Below are 19,722 nucleotides of genomic sequence, written 5' to 3'. Positions count from 1 at the left end.
CTGTAGACTTTGTTTCTACATACACTGGCTGACTGTCATGATAAACTAGGACCGCTATTTAAACTCACCTCACCCCAAATTCAGTGCAGTCTAATGTATGATCAAGTTTGGTGGGTACAGCGAGAGTATTTTTATTACATGTATGATTTTGTTCCACCAAACTACTGTAAAATATTCTGAAGTGTTAGACTTGAGAAGGCATTGTGTTGCAATGTCCCACCATATGCATTATTTTTAGAAGAATGTATAGATCCAAATGAAACCATATTGTGAACAAAGAAACACAAGCACCAGATTGTTCAATAAAGTGCCCTAACCTCTTTCTACAACAGTTGTAATAATAACATTTGTAGAAAGACGAAAAATGTTGGAAAATATTTGAGGTTGACACGTGTTTAGTCTGTGTGTTAAATATTTGAATTCCTCAGGAAACTCAATTGATAGACTACCAGACTGCAAACCCTCATTGTGGTTTACGCTGCACTTACTGTAAAGTTCATTTTTTTAAGTCTGAAAAGGTAAAACAGCTAAGAACTCAAACTTCAAATGAATTACACTACTTGCAATGTTTTCCCCAGGTTGAGTAGAACGGTAGGATCTCCTTCCAGGTGTCCGTGTAGGTGACACTGTCACCTCGAGGAGAGATGAGCAGAATGGGATGAGCTGCTAGGTTCTTCTATCTGTTCTTCACCACCACCTATCTTTATACATTCTTGAGGACTTTTTAACAACTCCTGCAGACAATGGTGCACATATTGAACACACAACATCCCAACAGATGGATGAATACATTCATGATAAGCCCCCCGGTTATAAGATGACAAAGATTTGCATTAAATTTAATTGTTTAACTGTACTTTTAAACAGGGCTGGAGTCAAGTCCACGTTTATTAAGTCAAAGTCAAGTGTGAGCCACAAAGATGCAAGTCAAAGTCAAGTTCGAGTCACAATGTGTCCAAGTACAAGTGTTCAGTATGTATTTAGAATAAATCTGTATTGACTTATTATACCGAAACATGACACCAAACGCCTTATAGCCATAAGTCACATTAACTTTTTGTTTGTCGTTTGATCTGTTACTCTCAGGTCAAACCCATTTTAACAATATTCAATATTTACTTAAATACAACAACCCAAATAATGAGCATGTACTGTATATGCAAACTATCACATTTAGTCCATAAAAGCTACCAAGTCCTCAAACAACCTCTCACCAGAGGTGCTTGACGAAGAAATGCAAATTTAACAGTAAAAAGGCAGTGAGTTGCTTTGGTCTCACATGTTTCATGGTGATTTAAAGCTTTATTGGCTTCGTTTTGAAAACAACAATCGGCAGTGTGACTTTTTAATTATTGTATAAAACAATACTGTCCAACAGGCTTTCTTACATTACGTAGAGTATCTTACCCATCTCTTACTGCATAATGGGTACGGAAATAAAATATATTAAGATGTATATTTCAAATAAAGTTGAGGGGTAAATGTCTGACCATGTTTCACAGAGCCTGGGAGGACGGCGGCCATTTTCTCTTTCGAAGGATCTATTGATGAATGAGTGTAGATGCTTTGATCGCTCATTAGCATAGTGAAGCAGAAAAACTGTTTCGGCTGGTCAGTTGACTGCTTTTACAATATGTTTTTTAAATACTTCTATTATTCAAAGACTCACCGAACCAACAGATCCAACCTTTGGACCAAATATTTTTGGTCCTAATAAATGAAAGCAGATATATGTTGAGGCTACTACAGTGGACATTCTGTGGCATCATAAAGTTCGACGGACTTACAAATTTCCACAGGGGTTAGCAGCAACAAATAGCAGGATGCAACGAGCATAAAAAAAGAAAAAAAAAGCCCAAAACAAACAAACAAGCAATAGATATGTTCTCATCCTATCTATCATTCATTCTTTGTCATTTTTGAACATGAAATGATTTGTGAATATGAGTTCCCTGTGCATATCTAATCAGTTGCACCAGCTCAGTCTCATGAAGTGTGAGAGCAAAAAGAGTTCATGTAAGAAGGTAGAAAAAAAAGAAGAAATTAAGGAAACAAACCAAAACCTAGCCTAGATGCTAATTTTCATAAATGATTGGTTTGAATGTGCACGTGGGTGCATGCATGCTGCTGTGAGCACTAGAAAAGCTTGGCCTTCTTTTTCATGTCGTTGCGTTTCCACAGGGGAAGCCTGTCAAACTCCTGGATCTCCATTCCAAAGATGTCAAAAAATGTTTCAGGTGCTAAGTGGCGCTAAAAGATGGAGAGGAGGGAAAGGTTAGTATTAAAGCCATACAAAATTATATCAGCAAAATTGATGAGAAGCAATGAATACTGCACATTTTTGCCAATGCTTTATTTGTGTAACATGCTGTCAGAGATATGACAGTCAGACACTGTGGACACAGACTCGGAACCAGAAAGACTGTCCCTACTGCCGGCAGGAACGACAGTCATCTATGACATACGTCTGAATTCTGCGCCCTTCTGCAAAGCTATTTATTGAGAATACATGCAAATTAAAGTGATACATTAGTAAAACATAGTTTTCTTGATTATAATACCACGCCTCTGCGTTCTGAGTACCAACAGCTGTAAGCAATAAAACATTGTGTTTCTCATGAACTAATACGTTTGTATCCTGGCTTATGACCTCTTCCTGTGAAAAGGAGTTTGAACTCCTAAACTACCCCTGTGATAAGGACTTCCCCAAGTCGTAAATGACTCATGTGAAGCTGACCGTTTAACTTGCTGTGTCCGTTGACCTGATTGACCCCAGGTTGCCCGTGCTACACTTATGTATTGAGTCCCAAGTGTTGACTAAGCATACAACAGCATGAAACTTTTAAATATGATAACTTTATTCTCTAATCTCTATCACATGCTTAGACACAAAATTCGAAAATCGAGCATCGATGACGTTGATTATACCTCCAGTCTTGTTCTGTCCACATCCCTGGGCAGTTTAGCTCTCCCTCTACTGGTTATCACGAGCATTTCATAGGTATACACCTACAAAGGGAAACACTCATGAGTGCATTGGATCACACACACCCAATTTGCATAACTATGAACAAATGTATATTATGAAATAACAATAACTGTATGTAAATGTTCTTGTAATTGTGACAGAGGAAAGACTGGGAAGGAGAGCACGTTTGTGGCAGGAGGATGATTGACAGTGAAAGTGGCCCTTGAGTTTGTTGGGGAAATGCTGGTTGCGTGCCATGATGTGCATAACTAACGTGCAAAATATTCAGAAAGAAAAAATGAGCATTTTGAGGACAGATCATTATAAACTAACTTACTGAATGAATAAATTAATTGCAATACAATGCAATACAATACAATACAATATAATACAATACAATACAATAAAAAAAACATCAGTCATTCTTGCCTTGTGAATCTCATGGGAAAAATCACACCGGAAAATTAACAATAGTCTGGACAACTAATTTCACGTGTGCAAGAAGCAGCAAAATGAAAATTGCGGCGATGTGATTGATAAAAACGTGATTGAATGTTCTTCTAATTCTGACCTTGTCATAGCCACACAGTTGTGGAATGTTGTGTAGAATGTGTCAGAAATGTTTAAGGAATATATTTCACGCAGTACACTTTTCGCCCATCACTGTAATCAGTCGTGAAATGGTTAAAGTGAGCTCCGCTATGTGGAGCTCTTTAAGGTTTGTGCATATGCTTTTATATAAATATTCTCACAAATCAACCTCCCTATTTACCAAACCTAACTATGTGTGCTTTTTTCCCCTTTTCCCCAAGCCTAAGGGAATGATCAAAGGGTCCCCTTTTAAAGACGTGGGTGAGCTCTACATGTCCAGGAGAATGATACAGAGAAGCGCTGACAAAAATCCCCCAATGAAGGCGTCACACAGAGGCTGGGAAAGCATGTTTGACTTTGGAGGGGGAAACTTGTAGATTAGACCGTTTTTTTCTGGTGTATAAGGCGCAGCCAAAAGCCTTAATTTTCTTCGAATGATAACCCTGCGCCTTATACGCAGGTGCAACTTATATGTGAAGTACAATGGCTTGCAACTAATGGCTTGCAAGAAGTCACGCGTAAACCCAGCCTCTACTGCAGCGCCTCATATTGTGGTCTGCCTTATAATTGGTTAAGTTTTATATATTTCTATATTATATTTGAATAACTTTTTTCATTCATTGAAGGTGCGCCTTATCTATGGAAAAAAGTTTGAAAATACACCATTCATTAGGGGTGCGGCTTATACTCCGGTGGGCCTTATACACCGGAAAATACAGTACTTTGAAATATAATTTTTGTCACACCAATTTTGCAACTTTTCTGACACCCTTTGTACACACAATATAGATCGATGAGAAGGTTTCTTCAGCCGTCATCTGTACAAAAGTGAAGGTTTCGGACGTTTCGCCTCCTATCCAAGAGGCTATCCAAGGGTCCTCTGCCCCCCCAACCTGAGAGTAGGGACCTATCATAGCTGTGTCCGGCGCCACCATGTCTGGACATTAGGGATATATAAATGGGGCCGATACGACCAGTCAGACTTTAGTTCGCTGACGAAGCCTCTTGGATAGGAGGCGAAACGTCCGAAACCTTCACATTTGTACAGATGACGGCTGAAGAAACCTTCTCATCAATGGACCACTCCTGTACGACTGAGAGCTTACACAGACACAATATAGATGGATTTTTAGGCACTGGTTCTTCACTGTATGGCACATACAACACCAAGACCCCAAATTTCAAAGTTATTTGCAGATGAACATGAAGAAGCCGGCATGCCAAGCGCTAACGTGACTGCAGCTATTATAGCAGCATGCTAAATCTGCAATTCCTCAGATGAAGCTGTTCAAAAAATGTCTTTGCACTGCAGGTAAAAACAGTAAATGGCTGGCATTATATGCTTCTATCCATTAACAAGCACTCCTTGCATTATGTCAAAATATTTTTTATATAAGAGCGTTGAAACATTTGCGTTTAGCTAGTGTTTGTGGAAGTTCACTGCACATTTGTTAACATACAATATATGAACAGAAGTATTGGGACCCATGGTCGTTGAAGTTGCATAAGATTTTAGAGTGTATGGAGGGGGGGGGGTATTTTCATCCATTTGTTCAGGAGAACATTTGTGAGCGAGCTGGGGCCGAGTTATTACATCATTGCTGCAAGAGGGTGTTTCATTCTTCCACACCAAACAAATTCATATACCGGTACAGTATTTATTTATGGATCTTGCTTTGTGCACTGCAACTGGAATGGAAAGGGGCCTTGGTCAAACAGTTCCCACAGACAAGGAAGCGAGTCCAACATTTCTTGGGAGATCAATTAATGGGATTCTCCACCATTTTTAAGAGCAAAAACATTAGAATGATATGCATTGCAAGACCTGAAATGAATGATTATAATAAATCAGGTGTTTATTGTACTATTTAATCTATTTTATTTTTCCCTCTTGATATGACGCCATGTTACTACAGCTCAGGCTCATGACAGGCTCTCAGTCAGTATCAGAGATGTATGTTTAAAACCTGTAATGAAGACAAATGCTGAAATTGCGAACTGCCAAAGGCATATAATAAATATATAAGTCAGATGATTACATTTTTGCCCCATTTCAGGTCAATTGCAATGTTTTAGACAATAATTCATAGGTTGAAGAAGATATTCAATAGTCAAGTTCAACCCGTGATTGATTGGACAACTGATGAAGTGGTGCGTCTCAATACTTTTGTCCATACCGTGCAGTTCACTTTGTTGCCATCAGTACGAAAAGAAGAAAATACTTGCTTTTGGTTCCAACATATTAGGCATAGATACTCCCCTGTCCATTCTTGCAAGAGCTGCACGGCCGTCCTTAATGTGCTAAAGAATAGAACATACACAAATGTAATATAGTGGGACGGGCTGCGGGGTTATTGGCATGAGGATGTTGTCATTTTATGACAGTGGGCACACTTTTCACTGGATGGAGCAAGGAGCTTAACTAGCGCTCAGGATCCCATAATTTATGATGTTTAGTTGCTGTTCAAATGTATTTTTATGTGTCCCTGAGGTGAATTTTGAAGCAAAAAAAATCCTAAACTCTTAACATTTAGCTCGGGGCATGACATTGGTTGACAGACAAACAAAACAAGGCATGAGGTTGCACATAGAGTGCAGTTGCTCAGCTACTGGGCAGTGCATTCCAATTGACTGCATGCCCCGTAGGTGACGTCTACAGTGTAGATGAGATACAGGAAAATGTTCGACGACAATGCAAGCATGTAGCGCAAGTGGAAAGTGTGCATTCAGGGCAAGATTAATACTGCAAGCAAATCTGTGGCGCGAGACGAGAAAGCATGCAATGTGGGAAAAAAAGCAGATGGGGGACATACCTGAAAGTCTGCAGGACAAAATGAGACAGAAAATGAGACTCACAGTTAATGGTTTTGCTTGTCACGTCTCCTGTCAGGCAACTCGCTACTGTATAAGACGCGTCCCTGATGACACATTGGGGGCACCATGAAGTAGATGTTTAAAAATGTACGACTACTTCATGTATGCTTACCCATGGCAAAGGCATCTCTGAATCTTTAACTATGGGGATATCAATTGTGACATTTGCTTGTTTAACGTGTTTTGGTTGCGGTGCTTACCTCTGCCTCCGCCGTACATGTCACCATAGCTGTTGTATTGTGTGAAATCTGTTGACTGTGGCTGCAGGGGCAGAGGAAAATGGTTGGGTTTGGTTTACCATAGACCAGGGTTGTCAAAGTCATATTTTGCCGCAGGCCACATTGTAGTTATGGTTTCCTCTCGACGGCCGTTATGAATTTGGGGAACCCATTAGAATGTTTAAATCCCTTCAAATATTACATATAGAGCACACAGCAAATTAATGAATAACTCGTTTTCAAATCTGAAGTCAAGAATAATGACTTTTATTATGGTTGACATCCAAAAATATGAAATTTTGGCTCAGATTTTAGCAATCATCATGGAATTTAACAAGTTTGATTTGCTTTCGCGGGTCGAAAAAAATGATGTGGCCCGCGGGCCTTGACTTTGACACCTGTGCCATAGACCGTACAGGCGTACACTATGTACTGTACTGTATGTATCACTGCATGATCAAAACCATATGACACACATAACAATTGTTTACTCACACACATGTTCCATAAGGCATAACATTAACTCATTCACTGCCAGGCATGTGCAAAAATGTGTCCATTCCAGGGTTTTTGTCATTGTCACTCGAATTCCAGGACCCACAGAATATTGAGTTCTAGAACTACATAAACATTTAATGCAGCGTAAGAAACGTTAGGCTGTCTTCTTTCGTCAGAAAAAAAATAGTTAATTCCTAAATTATATAAATTACTAACCTGGCAGGAGTTTATGAAGTCCTAAATTTCGCCCAAGGCTAGATTTCTTGCCCTAGGAAGACAGTTTAAGAGGCTGTCTCTGTTCACCTCAGATTGTCCCCAGATTTTCTGTGCTTCCATTGTGGGCCTTGCGTTCGCCCAACTAAGCATAGAACAGCATGAAACTTTTAAATATGGTAACTACTATTCTGTCTATTCTCTATCAGCACCCGAGCAAGAAAAACCAAAACCCGAACAAATTTGTGAATGGTGCTGTACATCATCTTTTCAATTCCCGAATAAATTTGTGAATGGCAGTGATAGAGTTAATACTGGAACACAATAATCACAATGGTGAAATCATACCAATCCAGTGTTTCTAATATATTCACATAACTATGTCAGATTTTGTATTTTTCAGACAAAGTCATTTTTTTCTTTCTTCCATCTGTGGTCACAATGGAACTGCTTGAGATCTCACCCGGTGAAGGCCATTCCTCCCATATCCAGGCAAAGAGTTTGTTCTAGTTGGAGAAGTTGGATCTGAAAGTTCCAAACAAACATGTATTTCTAGGTTTCATCAAATCCAAATTGACTGGATTCAGTGATTGAGCATTTAATGCTTCTCTTTACCTGCATCTCCGTTATCCTGCTTGCCGTCATAGCGTTGAGCAGAGACACTCCTTGTGTAGCGTTCCCTAATATGCTCTTTTTCCATTTCCTCCCTGAGAATTAGCTTTCCCAAACCTGACTGGATCTAAAAACAAACACTTTCCAAGTCAAGTACAATTCAGAACAAGATTAATGATACAAAGCATGTGCAGTATAATTATTGTGGTTAGGACTTATTTATTTTTAAAATAAATAACTGCCTCACTGACTGTCAGCTCATCTACTCCAACATGAAAATCACAAAGTTGCCATCTTGCTTTTTATTATCTAGCTATCCACTAGCTATCCTTGCTTTTTATTATCTAGCTATCCACCTGTCAATCTATCTAGCTTGCTATCTATTTGCTGTCTCTTAGCTGTTAGTTATCTAGCTAATAGCTAGCTAGCGTTTTATCTATTTGAGTTACTTCCAGGTGGAGTGAACGCTGGCACCTGTGGCTGCCGCTCGTCAACCACAGAAAAACGTATCCTGTGACTGTATAGTTTTGAAAGGTGCTTATAAATTAAATGTATTATTATGATGATGATTATTATTATTATTATTATTTGATTGACCTTGTTAAGGTGTTCTTCCTGAAGCTGTTTTCTTTTCAAGGCATCTTCCTCCTCCTCTTCTCTGGATCGTCTTCTTCCTTCTGTACCTGCGGATCCAAATACAGCCCTCAAAAACATAATACATTTCCAAGTAAAATGCACATCTTGCAGGAGGATGTCATAACGCATATGTAATTGGACAGTGCAACATGTCTTATAAAAAATTATAAATAACAAAAAGAGAAGGTGTATTACACGAATGAAATAAATAATATACAGGGTGTAAAGAAACACAAATGTGAGACAGAGTTGACAAGACAGACAAAGACATGACTTTTTGGAATCTTGGGTTACGCTGACATGTGATGTTGACTTTGGTGGCTTCAATCATGAACGGTACTTCCTGGAATTACTGCACGTCTAATACACAGAACAGCACAGACGTAAGACACATGGACATATGTCAGTTTGAAGTCAGTCTCAATTATCTCTGTCTGAGCCATTTGTGGTTTGATTGTGTAAAACCAATACATTGCGCCAAAGAAGGCAGGAGCGTAAAAAAAGCGAAAATGATTATATGCTTGTACCTTGAGCAAAAAATAAATAAATAATTTGGTAGCAAAAGGAAACAAAGCCTTTAATACATTTAGCCAGTGCTTAAATGTGAAGCATGGATGCAGTTAAGGATTAAGAGCAGCTCCGTGGGGTGGGAGGCAAAAATGAGTTGAGGTTTGCCACTGCATGGCTGCAATGCAAGCATGCCCATTACGCACCGACTGTACCTAATGGAACGTTAGCGGAGGGCCAACAATTGCCCTCGATCTGTGAGCCGTCATCTGGAGAGGGAGAATGGGCAGCAGGGAAGGTGGCAGATCTGATGATGTCATCAGCCGACTTGCTTTGACGTGCTATGGCTGCTGTGTGTAGGTGGGTAACCATAGCAACTGATCTGTCAGCGTTTGTGACGCTGGCTCAAGCACATTTAGCGATGTGGGCCTTACACAAAGCAAAGCATTTCTTCCACAAGATAAGTCAAGAAATGTTAGAGTCAGCAGCTTCATTATTGTTATTGTAGTTGACAAGTAGGATAGTGTTTTTTTTTCTGAGAAGGGCTTGAGTTTTTCAAAATAACCTAATGAACAACCCTACGTGGTTAATTGTAGCGGGACAACTGATGTTCAGTAAGTTAAATTAGGAAAATATTACATGGCATATGGTAGCATCCTGAAATTTATGGACACGCCATTGTTACTGTGATGTAAGATATACTACTCATAAAACGTTTAAGGATGAACCAAAACTGCATGATAATGTTTACAAGTGAACCTGATTTCACCTTGCCTACATATTCGAGTGCATATGACAAACTATTAATATTTCTGTATTGTTTTCACAACTTGTTATCTCCCTTTCAGTTCAATGCAACACCCTGTCTGGAACAAACCTTGCTACAGTGTGCTACTGTTGATCAATTGTTAGCTGGTATCTTGTTCTCATGATGATGCTTGATGATGACTGTTTACCATAACTAGTAATAACTAGCACTACTGGTTGTGCCAAAACTACTGAAACACTAAACCATAAAAAAAAAAAGATTAGCTTCACTTCTAATGGCCAAAGTGTATTTTTGGTTCCGTCTGAAATCTTATAGTAGTTTGATTTACAGTAATTGCTCAAACTGAACACATTACAAAACGTTATTCTCAGGAATCAATGAAAACCTCCGATGTGCTATTTAATGGAATGGATAAATGCTGCAGACGAGACAGAAGTCGATAAGAGACAGACTCCAAACAGTGCACATAAACTGACAACGGGTAGCTCTCAGTCAAATGTGACATACATTTTGACTTATGACCCGCTCGCATGAGTATTCAGACAAAATCCAGAAGAGAAAACAAACTGTAAATAGAAGGTACCGTATTGTCTGTAGATGGGTGGTTTTCTATAGATGTTACTGCCTTGATCTGAAATTGGTAAAATAGAGATACTTTCATGAAAAGATCCCTTGGCATTTATGCAACAATTATGAGGTATCAACATTGCACTATTATCGTAGTTCTACCCACTGGAGCAGCATAGTTCTCATCTCTCTGTATGGTTAAAAATAAAAGTGCAAGCAAGCAAGCTTCCCAGATAGGTAGGTAGATAGCTAGGTAGGTAGGTAGGTAGGTAGGTAGGTAGGTAGGTAGGTAGGTAGGTAGATAACTAGTGACTGTTAAGTGTTCTTGAGAGCTTTGAAAGGTTAATGTAATGTATGTAAAATGTATGTAAAATGTAATGTATTATTATTATTATTATTATTATTAGATAGGTATTGTAGGTAGGTATTTGTATGTAGGTAGGTAGGTAGGTAGGTAGGTAGGTAGGTAGGTAGGTAGGTAGGTAGGTAGGTAGGTACTGTAGGTAGGTCGTTAGATACTGAATGTAGGTAGGTAGGTAAGTAGATAGCTAGATGAACAGTGGCAGGGTGTGCTCCAACTCCTACCTGGGAGGTGAAAATGTTTAGGGGTCAGACAGAGAGGCGGGGTGCCCGGCCGGCTGTCGGGCCTAAGCGGGAGAGGGGAGCTCCGGCCGCTTGGTGAGTCAGTGCCTCCAGTGAGAAGAACCAAAAGAAAAAAGGAATGTAAACAGGGATGCTTAGGGGGATCCTGAGTGTCGATGGGGACAACGCAGATGGACAAGTGGGGCGAATTTGGGGTTATTGTTAGTCTTGCCGTCGCAGATGAATGCTGAGTGGTACATTATGGAGATGATTGTTATTCGTTATAGCTACATGACTGTTGGCATTCAACTTCCATCGTCGAAAGTGAAACACCAGAACCTCTCAATGGCATATAAACAGCAAATAAACAACACTAAGAGCCTTTCATCTGCCAGTGTCACGAATGGAAGGCACAAGATGTTTGACGAGACATGCCGATGGTTCCAAAATGACAGAGACCAGCATGAAGTTGCACCCCAGGCTGTGATTGAGAGGATGGACTATCTCAGGGGTAGCGAGGGAGGCGTGGTTGGTGGAGGGGGGGCATAGGTGGTGGGCACCTTACCTTGACTATGGGGGAGGAAGTGGTGTCTAAAAGGAGAGGTGGGCCGGGAATCACTATTTCTGGAGCCCACACTGTTACTGCACAAGGAGGAGCAGAGCTTCTGCATGCCTGTCAGAGCTTCTGCAGTGGGGAAGCGAGTGCGGCAGGCACCCGGCAGCAGCCACCAGAGCGACCGGTTGTGGGACGGTGATAGAGGTTGAAAATGTGAGGAGGAAATTGGAAAAGGGAGATTTTCAAGCATTCAAAATACAAAGAAATGAAAACCCAGGTGAAAAGAAATGAAACAAATGGCATTCGTGAGCATAGTTAAAAGGGGAGTGTGACATTAAGGAGGAAAATTGGCTGTCTGGCTGTTATTCAAAAACAACACTTTTTTTTCATTCAATTCAATCACAAGAGAAAACAACCAATCAGTCAATTCCAGTGAAGTTTCCTTTTCACAAAACAAAAAGGATTGGAAGCAAGAACCCTTCAGTTCACTACAACAATCGCAAATCATCGATTCAATTGCAGGAAGCGTCCACAAAGGACTCACCTGGCCTGTGAAAATGCTGCGGGGACCGTGACAGAGTGGGGGTGTAACCATGGCGATTATAAACCGGTGAGCCTAAAGATCCCTGACTGGTGGACCTCTGAAGAATGCGTTCTCTTTTGTCATAACTTCCCTGACATGGAGTACAAAGAGACCGACATAGTGTTTGATGATGGTAAGAACAATGCCTTACTTTCAATCTACATACAAGAAGAACATTTAAATTTGGCAAAATATTAAACTCACCTCATTGGATAGAGTTGGAGACATGGTTCTAAAAGACTGGAAATAAGACAAAGCATATTTTCAATCAAGTTCCGCCTCGTCATCAACTGGACAGTCCCTCACAGCAAGATGTGAGTGGGCTGCTGTGTCTGTCAAAGTTTGAGTGGTCATGGTAAAAATCAATCGTACGTATCTATAAACAACTTTGCAGACCTTCAAGGACACTGCATGTGATTAAAACAAAAAAAAAAGTAAATCTATACTATGTTGATCCTCCTACAGTTTGAGAACATGAGTGAATGTGTTTTGTCAGTCTTTAGTGTCAGAATCCAGGTTGTACATGGACACCGCTCTTTCTAACTCCTTATGTTCCTTCCGATCTTGAACAGGGTTAAGCAAGATAGAAAACGGATAGATACATCAGCAGCTGATGCAACTCACCTTTTCATCAGGCAAGGGCGAACGCTCCTTCCTGGCATGAAGAAGCTGCGAGGGACAGTTTACTACATTAGCACATTCAAAAGGTACCCCGGTCATGATGTTAAACATTAAGCAGTTATTTTACATTTCATAAATAAACAAAGGATCATCTTAGGGAATGCATTCTTGCTGTTCAACATGACCACAAGGATGCCGTGCATGCATTGTGAGAAACATGCGGTCAGCTTTACCTCTCCTACACTTTCACGTCTCTCCTCTCTCTCTTCCAAGGAAGTGGTGTACATAGGTTCATAGGTAATAAGGTCAGGGCGCTCAATGTCATAAATGGCTTTGACTTTTGGAATGGCAGCTAGGTCTCTGTAATCAAGAATCTCATTGTCTACTTTTGCCTAAGGAGACAAATAAGACAAACATGCATACACAGACATAAGCAAAGAGATACTGCTCATGTAAAACCATTCGGTTTTTGAATCAGGCACAAATATAACAGACAGTTACTTGTACGTAAATGGGGCCGGAAAGGATAATTTTTCATTCGGAAAGAGGAAAAAGAATAAACAGGCTTGTTGAAACACACAGGATGTGCAGGAGATGTATCTTACATAGATTGTGTGACCCGGTGAACCAGGTATGCTTGAACCAGGTCTGGAACAAATACTTTCAGAAGACGACCTCGTTGGCTGCAGGAGGGAAAGGCATAAAGACACAAGATTTAGACCTAGCACCTCATTTGCACACCTAGCTTGTCTTCACCCACAAGTCCCTCACTGACTTCAGAGCAACCAAAACCCTCCAACACAACATCATTTAGCCGTTATGAGCATGAGTGATGGTAGAGATTTGCAACCCCTGCTTTACGTTTCAGAAATTATGAAAATTGATTTCAAATCATTTCAACATGTCAAGATGAGGTCATTCATTTGCAAATGTGCAAAGTGAATGAGGTAGCCATTGTGTTGCTTTGCCTGTTTATGAGAAATGAACTATTTGGATGACAGAAGCAATCTTGAATGTAGTACAATTAAATGAGCTTTTAAGCTAATGGGAAAATGATGCTTTTACAGAATACAAATTAGTCATTATTCTGAATGGCTTCGTGAAGAATCGCGAAAAGGGCACTGCTAGCTGTCTCCAGCAGATGGAAGCAAACATTGTCGTGCTCTGTATGTATAACATGGTGGAACACAATGAAGCGCCTCACAGCCCATAGCGAATACAGTACCTGCCTTTCTGTTTTTTGAAGGAATAAGAGGGACGGAGGCAGTAGCTGTGGAGGAAGGGAGAAAGTGTTCACAGGAAATCGCACAGGGGTTGTTCATCTCCAGTTTGACTCGGATGCTCAGTGGCTTCGGTAAGTGATTTTGGACCCCACCATGTATTTTCTTGCGATCCTTGTCATACACAGGACCCTCTCTTCCTAATGGCGCCGGTGGATACACGAAACGGCCAAAACATGATGTACACTTGGGCAGCCTAACAATCGGATGTATGAGCCTTACAAAGGTAATGAGTGTTGAATGACACTGTCAAGGTGGCAATACATTGTGTTCATTCAATTGGTTTGAAGATTTTATTAACTGCTTTGTTTGTTCATTGAACATATAAACAGATTAAAGAAATTTAGCAGGAAGTAATAACAGTCATTTACCATCATTTATATGTTTGAAGGAAGTAGGATTAAATAAATAAATAAATAAAAATAAATAAATACGCACATAGATAGTTAGCTAGCTAGATAGCTAGCTGTATAGCTATCTACTTCTTATTTTCCTTTCAGCTTTTCCCTTCAAGGGGTCGCCACAGCGAAGCAGTATCCTCCATCTTCAGATGTTTGATCCGCATGTTTGTTGTGGCCAAGCTTTTATGTCGGATGCTCTTCCTGACACAACCCTCTGTATTTATCCGGGCTTGGGAATGGCGCAAGAAGACTTATGTCCCTTTGTGGCTACAGATCAAGCAACTCGTTCAGGAAAATGCTCCCAAACACAAAATGGTCATCGGCACAGCAACATTCAAAAAAGCAACAACTACAAGGCTCTGATCTTACCGTGAAATAGACATCTTTTTCCTTACATTACATCACAAACATAACTTAAAAGTCCTTTAAGATGCTTTATCTTCCAGTCACGGTTCTGGAGAATTTTATTTCCTAGAAAACCTATTCATGTGCCAGTCATATGGTTATCTACTGAAGTAGGCATTTCCACTTGTCGGTGATTCTCCACATTTTTATATTATTATTTTCTAATGCTTACAATCAATTTTGTGTTCCATTGCACTCAATCTAACATGTTTAAAAAGGTGTCAATCGAAAAAAAAGTACTTTTTTTCTGTTGACACAAGCTATAACTGTATACTGAATCAAAATAGACTGTGAATGTGTTCCAAATTCAATATCAAATAGGTGTACATCAAGTCAAACATTTCCAGCAGTGAACACCACAAAAAAACTATGAAGCTTCTTTATTCAGCAAAGGTTTGCTCTCCCACAAATCTGAGTTGCATATGCAGCATTTCCCTCCTACTCCCATAGAATGTTATCAGGGTTTAGTTGAGGATAGTAGAACATGCAGATTCCTACCCTGTCTCTGTGTCGCTCCTCTGTTCTAGTTGTGTTCTTGCAACCAGGATGCCACACTGTTGATCCTGAAGAAAGACAAAGTAAGGATTGTTTCCCAAATCTAACTACTCATCACTTTCTTGCAGAGTCAGCCTCGTATCGACCATGAGAGAAATGTCACTAAATTAGGTAGTAAAGCTTTGCATTAGTGATGAGACTGGCATGAGGAAAACTTGACTATTAGACAATGGACCTGTATGTTTGAAATAATGTAGTAATAGAAAGAATGTAACTTTATCTTCATGGTATTCGAGATTCGCCAAGGAGCCCGTGGAAGCCAAACTAAGCATGAGACTTAATTTTTAGTTTGACGGTTTTTGTGCTTTCTACTGTCTTTGACATTGTTTTATTGTTTGTTGCATAAATGATTTTTGCTCCAAGTACAGCATTTTGTATACAGTGATGGTTGTTTTTTTTCAGAATCAGAAAGCCTTTAATCATCCCAAGCACAATGGGGAAATTTGCAGTTTTGAAGTGCTCTATGAATACAGGTGAGTTGAGAATTTTGTAGCACTTTCAGTGTTATTCACCAATCACACTTGGGATTAAAACTATAAAGCTTCAAAGAATTTATCGATAACGACAGCAGCTTGCTCCTGTATTTTGTTGTTCTACTTCTTTCTTTCCTTTCATAACTTTGCTGCAGTGAAATGTAAATTTCTCCATTGCGAAATGAATAAAGGCACATCCAATCCAATCCAATGAAGCGCGCTCACCTTGGAGGTACATCTCCTCTCCTTCCGTGAACATCTGATTGCACCTGCTGCATCTCGCACAGCTGGGGTGGTAATGTTTATCCCCTGCCTACAAAGCATATAGAACAAAGAAAAGACTTGACTTTAGAGAAACGGCAAGATCAATGACATCCATGGCAGTGAGCCAGGAAATAAACCCAATAATCTCACTTCACTCAGCTATGCTTTAACTGCCTAAGCCTGTTCGAATTTGACACGTTTCAACGGATTCAGCAAGGGGACTTATGAGAGCTCGTTTAGAATGTCTTGCAAAAAAATGTGAAGTGCTATCGTTCGTTGTTTGTTGTCTGGTTGAAATTTGGCTATAAAAATGTGAATTTAATGTGAAAACCCCCTTGTTCAAATCGAAAGCTCACTGAAAATGCAAGAGTGGGCCATGATCCTAGGTGCTTTAATACATTTAAAGGGCAACCGACGTCACTTTTTTGTTTCTTAACTGACATCCGAAAAACGTTTTATAGCATCTAAAATACCCAAAACACGCAGTATGATATTTTTATTCAAATGCAAAACACCAATAAAAATGACTTAAAGTGTCCAAAATCTGCCAAAAATTGGGCATTTTCAGAAAGTCCCGCCCCCAGTTCGTGACATCACTGCAAGACGTCTTGCATAACTGGAGAATCAAAAGAATGGCTTCTGAATATGAATATGATTCAAATAGTTCTGAAGTTCTGAATATGATTCAAATAGTTCTGAAGAGGAAAGCATACATGTTTGCAATCGATTAAAGAAGTTATTCCCTGTCATTTTGCAACATTGAGGGGAAATTTCTCACCGAAAAAGAGGCACAAAATGGCGACCTCCTGTGGCCACCTCCGTTTCCACAGGCTGATAAATTCCTTATATGGAGCTTGGAAGCCCTCTTCTGGCGGCTTTTGGGTGCAACACGGGGTGCCCAGACCAAACATTACAGCAAAATACATTGATGTGATGGAAGGACCGCCACAATGCGTCTTTTTTCGGTCAGGGGCGTTCCTTTAGTGACGTCACGTACGGACTCGTCACCAACTCAAAAACAAGACTTTCTGAATATTCAGCGCAAGTCTTAAAACGTAAAATATAGCTATATGTGGTGGAATCTTATTAAAATACGCTCACTAGAAGTCATTTGAAGCCATTTTACAAATTATGGACACAACTTGTCCGGTGACGTCGGTTGTCTTTTAAGGAACACTGCACATGATTCAATTTAACGATGGCCGTGTTGAATTTTCCGTGACAGTTTGACAATTAATAGCATACCATTCATACTTGTTCAACACATTTAGTGACTCCACAGTTGTATTTGAATTAATCTGTAATTGTTTTCTTTTTTTGCATAATTTTCCCACCACACACTCATGAGGGAAAAAGAACACATTCCTTAGAATAAAAATACTGTATATGGAGTGCAGATGATTCATTAAATTTGACTCATAGCGTGCATTGGAAATGTGTTATTACATTACTTGAGATTGTAAATCAGTTTGACGGAGAAGTATTTGGGAGGTAGCAGAACTCCTTGCAATTCAAATCCATGGGTAAAGCAATTGACCTTGAGTGGGGAATATGCTACTAGTACAGAAAATATTGCAAAAAAAGTCTTAATAAAAATAAGTTATTAATCAAGACTTGGACTAGACCTCCATTATGAGCCCCCCCACCCAATCGTAATTCCTTGTTTTAGGAACAAGAGAGGCAGCTGTCCTGAAATTAAAATGGGAGCTCCTCGTGCATTAAAAAAAAAAAAAAACAGAGCATCATGGATTTATCCAACTTGAACTAAATTGATTTTAACAGATCGCAAGAGTGATAATAATCTCGTAACATATTCAATAAACCATAGTAATGGTGGTCGAACACAGTACATGGGTTTCGTACTGTACTGAGAAAGAGTGGTACTCATCAATCCAGTCAAGTTCAAGAAATGTTTAACCTGTCACTTGTGTCCCCGATTAAACTGCCAGACAGCCTGGCATCACTTTGGCAGAATTCTTGCTTTGGTATCAGATCAGCAGGGAGATGCAGAGATCTTTTCCTATTGTCACATAGTCCAGACTTAATACCGGATTAACGTAAACCCAGATAGCTGGCGGTAACATTTTCATACCAGTAAATGACTTACAGACTGATTGGATCATTGTCTGCTGGGCAGTCGAGCTTAATGGGGCATTCGTGTGGCAATATAGATTTGAAGCGTCAATTACATTTGCAGACAAATATGAGTTTTAGAAACTGCTACATTAAATAGCCTTAGAGATGCTTTGGTACAGGTTTCATTACAGATGCAAAACATCACATTAGAAATTTTATGTAATATTTATGTAAGTGATGGCAAAAAGGAGCCTGAGTATGCAAGCATTTAGAGTTATAAAAAGCTGAAAAGCTTCCCAGAATTAATCTTTTAGCAGAACACTTTCATGTCAAGAGACTGTTTGGCTCTGCATTGGAGAGATTACAACACAGATTAACAAACTACATTTATGGCAAACTGAAATTTAGATGTGAACAGCATGTTACGTAAATCCTCACGTTGAAATAAAAACAGAGCAACAACGACTTTAGGTTAGTTGGCAGATTCCCCTATACTCATACAAATGGCTTTGTGTCTTTTACCTCAAGCACTTTGCCTGTGATGAATTGATGACACGCTTCACACTGGACTCCAAAATGTATCTGGTAATCCTTCTCGCAGTACGGTGCACCGTCCCTAAATGGAGGAAATCAACGTTGAACATTAGGAACTGTGTTTTGAAACACACTCAGAATACGGACCCACACACACACACACACACACACGCACGCACGCACGCACGCACACACACACACACACACACACACACACACACACACACACACACACACACACACACACACACACACACACACACACACACACACACACACCTCCGTTCATGTTGTATTATAGATCTATTAGCCAGTTTTCAGCACAATCAGAGGCAAACATCGGTCTGTATATTTGACCAATTTTTGTTGTGGGAACAAATAAGTGTCGAGTACCCAAAAAGTGGAATGTGCCAAATCCATTTCTTGGGTCAGTCTAGCCCAGGGGTGCTCAATACGTCAATCGCGATCTACCAGTCGATCTCCAAGGTACTACTGTTAAAGTATTGGTATTAGAGATCTGTCGTTCGCAAATGAACCGGCTTTAGAAGACGGCTCATTGAAGTGAACGACTGGAACCGGCTCTTAATAAGGAGCCGTTGTAGGAGCCGACTTTTTTCCTACTTTGGTTAAAACCACATGTGATTGGTCAAAATCAGTGGTGGAAGACAGATACACACACACACAAACACACATACACATAGAGACGCACACACACACACACACACGCACACACACACACACACACACACACACACACACACACACACACACACACACACACAAAAGGGAAGGGGTTGGGGACAATGGCACATTGAGCAATTAGGATCAACCCCCTCAAAGTACGGTAGATTATTTTTAATGCCCATCTTCTCGAATGACTTGCTAATACTTTTACATAGATTTCTTTTCTACTAATTTTAATTTATAATTTGTTGTGTG

General features: G+C 39.9%; 1 protein-coding gene across 4 annotated transcripts in view; it reads right to left on the bottom strand.

The window, feature by feature from the left end:
* Positions 1-620: 620 nt before the first annotated feature.
* Positions 621-19,722, bottom strand: part of ablim1a (actin binding LIM protein 1a) — a 38,117-nt gene continuing 19,015 nt past the window's right edge. The window contains exons 6-26 of one of the 4 annotated variants that reach the window (XM_089011498.1): positions 18,772-18,865; positions 16,135-16,222; positions 15,380-15,444; positions 14,021-14,065; positions 13,401-13,478; positions 13,029-13,187; positions 12,799-12,843; positions 12,379-12,414; positions 12,136-12,265; positions 11,601-11,720; positions 11,039-11,143; positions 10,470-10,517; positions 9,333-9,467; positions 8,572-8,657; positions 7,978-8,101; positions 7,826-7,887; positions 6,634-6,694; positions 6,373-6,380; positions 5,786-5,860; positions 2,929-3,009; positions 621-2,250 (exon numbers count right to left, since the gene is read on the bottom strand). In XM_089011498.1, the coding sequence (XP_088867624.1) occupies positions 2,137-2,250; positions 2,929-3,009; positions 5,786-5,860; positions 6,373-6,380; positions 6,634-6,694; positions 7,826-7,887; positions 7,978-8,101; positions 8,572-8,657; positions 9,333-9,467; positions 10,470-10,517; positions 11,039-11,143; positions 11,601-11,720; positions 12,136-12,265; positions 12,379-12,414; positions 12,799-12,843; positions 13,029-13,187; positions 13,401-13,478; positions 14,021-14,065; positions 15,380-15,444; positions 16,135-16,222; positions 18,772-18,865 (1,759 nt within the window). In that variant the 3' untranslated portion in view covers positions 621-2,136. Of the gene's footprint in view, positions 2,251-2,928; positions 3,010-5,184; positions 6,381-6,633; positions 6,695-7,825; positions 7,888-7,977; positions 8,102-8,571; positions 8,658-9,332; positions 9,468-10,469; positions 10,518-11,038; positions 11,144-11,600; positions 11,721-12,135; positions 12,266-12,378; positions 12,415-12,798; positions 12,844-13,028; positions 13,188-13,400; positions 13,479-14,020; positions 14,066-15,379; positions 15,445-16,134; positions 16,223-18,771; positions 18,866-19,722 lie in introns of those variants that run through there. The other 3 variants (XM_089011497.1, XM_089011494.1, XM_089011495.1) reach the window with 3 other exon arrangements.

The sequence above is a fragment of the Hippocampus bargibanti genome, linkage group LG13 (genome assembly GCF_051943395.1).
Source record: "Hippocampus bargibanti isolate YZ-2025 linkage group LG13, ASM5194339v1, whole genome shotgun sequence".
Lineage (NCBI taxonomy): Eukaryota > Metazoa > Chordata > Actinopteri > Syngnathiformes > Syngnathidae > Hippocampus > Hippocampus bargibanti.
The sequence above is the reverse complement of the archived record's forward strand: the minus strand, read 5'-3'. Positions and strand labels throughout refer to the sequence as shown.